The following is a 7,868-nucleotide window of genomic DNA, read 5'->3' as shown; positions in this document are numbered from 1 at the left end:
CTACACTGAACATGTCTAATAGAGGCAAGCAAAATGGAAGGCAGGCCAGGAAGTGATGGAAAGGAAGGTAACATAAACTCACAGAATAACAGGTGACACCCAAAGGAGAGAAGACACATGTAAAGGCGATACGAGTCGGTGAGAAGGAGGTAATAAATTACACAGGCAGGAAAACTGCAGGCTAAATTATCACATCCAGCACTGGATGAACTGAAACTCTCTTCAGATTTTATTGTGGAGGCTTCCATTGATGCCATTCATTGCTGTTTTGCTTATAGTATCTATTTGGCTACTTTGCAGTAAAGCAAGGAAACCAAAAAACCTGTAGTACATTAATTTGCTTTTACTAAACAAGATTGCTGTATGTACAAGCTACATACAATTATAGAAAAAACAATACAAGACAGAGTACTGCAAATATGCATACAGCACATATGCATTTATTATTTAATCTATCTAGCAAATAAGCATTATCAATGGTCTGCATGCTATAAGGAAACACTAAAAAGTCTCTTAACTTTAATTATAGTGGCTTCGCGGTTTACATAGTGATTTCCATAGCAACCAGGACCCCAGGCTGCTCAAGCAGTTGCAGGTAACTGGGTTCTATTTAGTATAGATTAAGTGCCATCCTCTGGTGAAGTCCCCTCTGGCACAATCTTCTTTAGTTTTATGGAGTCCTCCCTGGCATAATCATCTTTAGTCTTTTTGAGTCCTCCCTGACATAATCTTCTTTGGTTTTATGGAGTCCTCCCTGGCATAATCTTCTTTAGTCTTATGGAGTCCTCCCTGGCATAATCTTCTTTGGTTTTATGGAGTCCTCCCTGGCATAATCTTCTTTAGTCTTATGGAGTCCTCCATGGCATAATCCTCTTTAGTCTTATGGAGTCCTCCGTGGAATAATCTTCTTTAGTCTTATTGAGTCCTCCATGGCATAATCTTCTTTTATTTTATGGAGTAATCCCTGGCATAATCTTCTTTAGTCTTATGGAGTCCTCCCTGGCATAATCTTCTTTGGTTTTATGGAGTCCTCCCTGGCATAATCTTCTTTAGTCTTATGGAGTCCTCCCTGGCATAATCTTCTTTAGTCTTATGGAGTCCTCCCTGACATAATCTTCTTTGGTTTTATGGAGTCCTCCCTGGCATAATCTTCTTTGGTATTATGGAGTCCTCCATGGCATAATCTTCTTTAGTCTTATGGAGTCCTCCCTGGAATAATCTTCTTTAGTCTTATTGAGTCCTCCATGGCATAATCTTCTTTGGTTTTATGGAGTCCTCCCTGGCATAATCTTCTTTAGTCTTATTGAGTCTTCCATGGCATAATCTTCTTTGGTTTTACGGAGTCCTCCCTGGCATAATCTTCTTTAGTTTTATTGAGTCCTCCATGGCATAATCTTCTTTGGTTTTATGGAGTCCTCCCTGGCATAATCTTCTTTGGTTTTATGGAGTCCTCCCTGGCATAATCTTCTTTAGTCTTATTGAGTCCTCCATGGCATAATCTTCTTTGGTTTTCTGGAGTCCTCCCTGGCATAATCTTCTTTAGTCTTATGGAGTCCTCCCTGGCATAATCTTCTTTGGCTTTATGGAGTCCTCCCTGGCATAATCTTCTTTGGTCTTGTGGAGTCCTCCCTGGCATAATCTTCTTTGGTGTTATGGCATCCCCCTGGCAACTTGTGCTGCTGGCCTCTTAATCAGAAAGTTTGGATAGCCATTCCCACATGGGTGTATACCTTTACCTCTTCCTTTCTACATCAGCTTCTATGAGAGGAGCATTTTTCAACTCCACACTCTAGATGGCACTGTAGTATATACATGCAATAGGTCAAATATGTCAAAAGGTCAAGTCTATTGTTGATTTTTATTGATGTAGCCTGGGTACAATGTTTGATAGATACTTTTTTGCTATAGAAGAAATTGCCTGCTCCATTTACCTGATAGCACAAAACATACAAATTATAATTGACATCTTCCCCAGTTTTTTGGCAGGTGTAATATTTCGAAAGATCAGATATGGTTGTAGCACCTGTTTAGACAAGCTAACCCTCCCCATTAGAGTTGAGCCAAATGTACCTGGGTTCAATTCGGGGCAGGTTCACTGAACATGACTAAAGTTCAGGCCTTGCCGAGCAAACTCCTGCATTCCCAATGTACAGGAGCAGCTGCTGGGTACGGGACTCAGGATCAGTATCTACTACAGTGATTTCCTGCTTCTAGAGGATCCCATGTTATATGCATAGTTACATTGGTCTAAGCTGAAACAATGTAACTATGAAAAAATATCCAAACCTGAAATTCTTCTTTAAAAGAATATGTACATACAAGGGTAAAGAGTATATATGAGCATTACTTTAAGTAAATCTTATCAAGTAATAAAAGTGATAGCTGGCTTCACCTCATTCACTATATTCTGGGTCAAATCCCCTTTTAAAGTGCAACTTCCCTTGCAAAGTCAACAGCCTGTTTGCTTTTAGTAATTCATCTAATTCATCGAGCCCACATGCCCTGTCAATGGACGCAGACGGGGCAACTCAAAAGCGAGCTTGCATGGCTGCCCCCATGGAAAGTAGATTTCTGTGGTGGCACGCGCGGAAGAGGAGGGGCCAGGAGCACTGGTGGGGGACCCCAAAGAGGAGGATCAGGCTGCTATGGGCAAAAGCATTGCATAGAGCAGGTAAGAATAACACTTTAAAGCGATAGTAAATCGCAGGTAAAGAAAAAAGTCCCCTGCTAGATAATTGCATAATGTGCTAGTATGCATCGGATATTAGCACATTGTGAAGGAATTACCTTTAAAATGAAGCCCTCCAGTGGCGTGCTGTCACCGCTGCAGAGGCTTCCATCTTCATCCAATCTTCCTTCTGGGTTAGGGAGCTCCGGCCATCTGACTGGCCGAGCCGTGATGACTTCCCGGGCCATGGCACAATTCTCTGAAGGAACCGCACGGGTATGCCGTTCCTTCAGTGAGCATGTGCCGGCTCTAAAAAAGAGTAAATATCTCCTAAGCAGTGCACGTTTGGGAGATATTCCTTTTACCTTTATTATAAGTTTACCTGTAAGTAAAAGTTAAAAAAAAGAGTTTACTACCACATTAATGCATACGCTGGTCACTAAGGTGTTTATTCAGATTACTGAGGAGAGAACATACATACCACTGAAACTTGTCACTGATGGCTCATTGCATTTCACTGCTGCCCATTTGAGTGCACATTGAATCACATGAATGGCCCATAAAATCCATGTCCTATGGCCTATATTGCTCAAAGCATTCTCAATGGCAATCTAAAATGCATTGTTCCCAATAGGCCCAGCACTATGTGAAGATGAAACAGGCTGCATTTAAACACATTGCAAAACATCACAGCACATTGAAATGCATGAATGGAAATAATTTACTAAAACTAGAGCAGACTGAATCTGGAGTAGCTATGTATAGTGACCAATCAGCTTCTAGCTTCAGTTTAGTTTAACTTCTTCACGTCGGCCAAACGCAAATATGCAGCCTCCCGGCGTCTGGGCCTAGACGCCGAGAGGCTGCACATTTGTTTTCTATTAAAAAAGAACATATGTGCTGAGAGTGTGTGCCCTGCGCGCTCCCAGCACACATGTCTGGTACTCACGGAAAGGTCCCGATCTCCTCTTTCGATCGGGACCTTTCCCCGAACATGTGACCGCCGTGATGGCGTGTCACGGCGGTCACATGACCATAAACCCTGCCCCGCCTCTTCTGAAACCCTTAAAGGGTCGGCAAACGCTGGCGCCAAGGGGTTAAGAATTAGGATGATGTCATACTACAATGGACAGCTCCCAGAGCGTCTTACCACTCTGTTCATTGCCAGCTGTGGTAGGGGCAGTGTGTTGTGCGATTCAGCATATCATACAGCTCCCTTTTTTGTTTTGTACAAACTTTATTTGAAGTGTACAAAACATACACTTCATTTATGGTGTACAACAATGTGATGCTCTATGCTGATGTACATTTCCATGAGATTTGGTGCAGTGCGCTGTGATAAAATGCAGTATGTCTGCATTTTATTGCAGCACATTGCAATGCAGCCCTAGGCTGCATTGCAGTGTGAATGGGACACATAGGAAAACATTTTTTCCTGTGTGTCCTTGCGGTGACAGACGTGTTACAATGCAATAAAAGGTCTATCACCACACATAGGGGGTTATTTACTAAAAGTGCATGGTGCAAAATCTAGTGCAACGCTACATTCAGTTATGTCCATACAGTATATTTGGACACAGGCGCAATTTTAGTTTTTTCAGGTATTTACCAAAACATATTCAAGCCATAGTTATATAATGGATATGGGCTGAAAGTGCACACTCTCAGGTTTAGGGCTCGTTCACACTTGGCTGTTTTACCAACACTTGCCAAACGCCCCTATAGCGCTTGGCAAGCGTTGGTCCGGCGTTTGCGGAGCGTTTTTTAACACTTGGCAAACGCTCTGCAAACCCCGCATGCGCGGTTTAGCGGCGGTTGCTAGGCGTTTGCCAAGCGTTAAAAACGCCCCACAAACGCCTATAAGGGCTCGTTCACACTTGGCTGTTTTACCAGCGCTTGCCAAACGCCCCTATAGCGTTTGGCAAGCGTTGGTCCGGCGTTTGCGGAGCGTTTTTTAACGCACCACAAATGCCTATAATGCAGTTTGATTGGTGTTACCGCTCCGCAAACGCCCCGCGGCGGTTGCTAGGCGTTTGCCGAGCGTTAAAAACGCCCCACAAACGCCTATAATGCAGTTTGATTGGTGTCACCGCTCCGCAAACGCCCCGCAAACGTCGGCCAGGCGTTTGCGGAGTGGCACCATAGACTAGAATAGGAGGCTTCAAAGCCTTCTGACTCGACCAGAGGCGTCCGTTTTGATGCAACGCGACGCAAACGCTCCCGTTAGAACAGCACCATGTGCTGTAATGTGCAGAATTGGCAGAGGCGTTTGGGAAGCGGTAAAAACACTTCCCAAACGCCTCTCTGCCGCCTGCACACAACGCTAGTGTGAACATAACCTTAAGCAGGTAAAAGGTCTGGAGTTGATAAGTGTTGTATTTGCATTTGGAATCTATTGCTATGAACCTACATCATGTGTTCAAAGGAGCTGTCCATGCAAGTGAAACAGGCCATTGTATGGGACATATTCACATCTCCTCGTTTTCTCCCGGTTTATTTTTTGGAAAGGGTCAGGGACTTTTTTAAAAGCAAAAAGCTGCGTTATTGGTTCTATAGACTTCAATGGAGACTCTGCAGAAAAGCATGTAGTGCGTTAATACTGTGTTTTTTATGCGTCTTTGACGTGTTTTGGATGCATTGTTGATGCATTTTGTGTTTTTAATCTGCATAGCAACAAGAAAAATGCATAAAATATGCATGCGCAAAAATGCAAAACGCACCGCAAAAAGCACTGCAGAAACTAATCAAATGCAAACTGCATTGCGACTTGGCAAGTTGCATGGCAAGTCGCACCCAGTGTGACCGGGATGTTAATGGACTGTACTGCGTTAATGCAAATCGCTTCAGAAAACGCTTAGGTGTGAACCTAGGGCTACTGGGGGTTCTCAGAAAACTGTTCAATCCTCTGAAGAGATGTTTCGCCTTTGACCAGCAGAGGGAGCTAGTCTTTATAAATAAACACGATCATGAGACCAGCGACCAGCAGCGGGAGCTAGTCTTTATAGATAAACACGATCATGAGACCAGCGACCAGCAGAGGGAGCTACAGTCTTCATAGATAAACACGATCATGAGACCAGCGACCAGCAGAGGGAGCTAGTCTTTATAGATAAACACGATCATGAGACCAGCGACCAGCAGAGGGAGCTACAGTCTTCATAGATAAACACGATCATGCCGATTTTCAGCCTCTTGCAGAATAAAGTGTTTCTGTGTAAGATCAGTGCCAATTATTTCAGTATAAACAGAATTTTCACAGCAATCCTCCCTTGGCTGTACTTCAGTCGGCTATATACAGAAAGGATGGCCAAGGTGATTAGAATGCCCATTTCTAATATGGCCACCGTTCGTTTCTCTGCAGATATGCGGAAGCAGTGAACATCCAGGCTTTTCATGACTTTATCCAATGACAGAGCGTGCTTCTTAGCAACATTGTCCCGCCCAGGATCTGCCTAGTAACAGATGTGGAAGCAGAAGGAAGACTGCTGGTGTTAAGAGGATGAAACAGGTAGACTTGCAGCTTATTTTTCTGATGTGATTCTGTGTAAATTAACCCTGTATGGGCTGCATCTGCAGGAACCTCCAGTTATCTTGATAGTAAAGCTACATTTACACTTGAGCCCTTCTACTTCTTCAAGTGACAGGTGCCTGAATGCTTAGGTCTGAACAGGCACCATTAGAAACAATGGGATTTTTAATGCTGAGTGTTTTTTAACTTTGAGCCTCGAAAGAGGGATGTCCCAATCCTAGCGCGATCCCACCTAATTAAGCTCCCAGGAAACTTGCGCTGTACTGGGCCAATCATAAGCAGGCAAGGCATTCCCCATCCTGTAGCCACATGCAAAACAGTACATGCAGGGTGGGGAATACCCCTGCTGCAGATGATAGGCCCAATACAGTGGCAGCTTTGTAGCGGATTGCTCGGATGGGCTTGAACTAGGGTCACTCCTACAAAACGCTCCGGTGTAAATGGGGCCTAAAGGTATGTGTGTTATTGGCTATTTCATTTAAAGGCATACCAAAAAACTTGACTATGCAGGCAAGGGGCATAGGTAAAAGTAAGCTGTGCAGCTTTGAACAAAGTTGAATAATGACTTTGCATTAGGTGTAGGCGATTTATGTATCTCCTGATGCCTGATCAAAAAACTCCCAGAGATTGCATCATCCCATCCTGCATTGTTGCTAGGGCGTTGCTAAGAGACTCCTAGTCCACCTCCACTATGAAAGGAGATTACAACCATTGAGCTCTGAGCTACATCAGGGGAGAGAACATGCACATAAGGGGTTTGAATCAGAGAAAAAGCTTACTGATCTTAAAGATAAGATGCATAAGTCTGAATGGGTCTGGACCTTGGATTTGAAAATTACTTCCCTAAGGACTTTGACCACATGATGCTGACTGTCTGACCATCTTTAACCCATGTTATTCTGAGTGATTATTAAGTTGTCCACATCTGACCCTGGAAGACCACCCACCCTGTCCCCCTATCCCCCTATCTGCAGTGCCTTGGGAAAGTATTCATACCCCTTGAAATTTTACACATTTTGGCATGTTACAACCAAGAGCATACATTTATTTTATTTGGATTTTATGTGATAGACCAACACAAAGTGGCACATAATTGTGAAGTGGAAGGAAAATGAGAAATGTTTTTCAATATTTCTTACAAATAAATATGTGAACATTGTGATGTGCATTTGTATTCAGCCCCCTGGAGTCAATACTTTGTAGAACCACCTTTCACTGCAATTACAGCTGCAAGTCTTTTTGGGGATTCCTCTACCAGCTTTGCACATCTACGAAGTGACATTTTTGCCCATTTTTCTTTGCAAAATAGCTCAAGCTTTGTCAGATTGGATGGAGAGCATCTGTGAACAGCAATTTCCAAGCCTTACCACAGATTATCAATTAGATTTAGGTCTGAACTTTGACTGGGCCATTCTAACACATGAATATGCTTTGATCTAAACCAGTGGTCTCCAAACTGCAGCCCTCGGGCCGGATGTGACCTTTATCCAGCCCTTGAGTTACTATTTCTCCCACTGACAGGAAGCACTATTCCTTTTATTGTCAACAAGGTTGAGGCACTATTCTTTCTACTGATACCAGTAGTGGGGCACAATCCCTCCCATTTACACCAATGATGGGGCACTCTTTCTTCCACTGAAACCAACAATGGGGCACTATTCTTCCCAATGA

At 43.5% G+C, this 7,868-nt stretch overlaps 1 protein-coding gene across 2 annotated transcripts in view; it reads left to right on the top strand.

Moving 5' to 3' along the window:
- The first annotated feature begins 6,029 nt into the window (after positions 1-6,029).
- Positions 6,030-7,868, top strand: part of TVP23A (trans-golgi network vesicle protein 23 homolog A) — a 71,381-nt gene continuing 69,542 nt past the window's right edge. For both annotated transcript variants that reach the window (XM_089678236.1, XM_089678235.1), the window contains exon 1: positions 6,030-6,176. In XM_089678236.1, the coding sequence (XP_089534362.1) occupies positions 6,168-6,176 (9 nt within the window). In that variant the 5' untranslated portion in view covers positions 6,030-6,167. The remainder of the gene's footprint in view (positions 6,177-7,868) is intronic.

Source organism: Staurois parvus, unplaced genomic scaffold, assembly GCF_062004578.1.
Source record: "Staurois parvus isolate SC_StPar_1 unplaced genomic scaffold, SC_StPar_1.0 ptg000200l, whole genome shotgun sequence".
Classification (NCBI taxonomy): Eukaryota; Metazoa; Chordata; class Amphibia; order Anura; family Ranidae; genus Staurois; species Staurois parvus.
The sequence above is the reverse complement of the archived record's forward strand: the minus strand, read 5'-3'. Positions and strand labels throughout refer to the sequence as shown.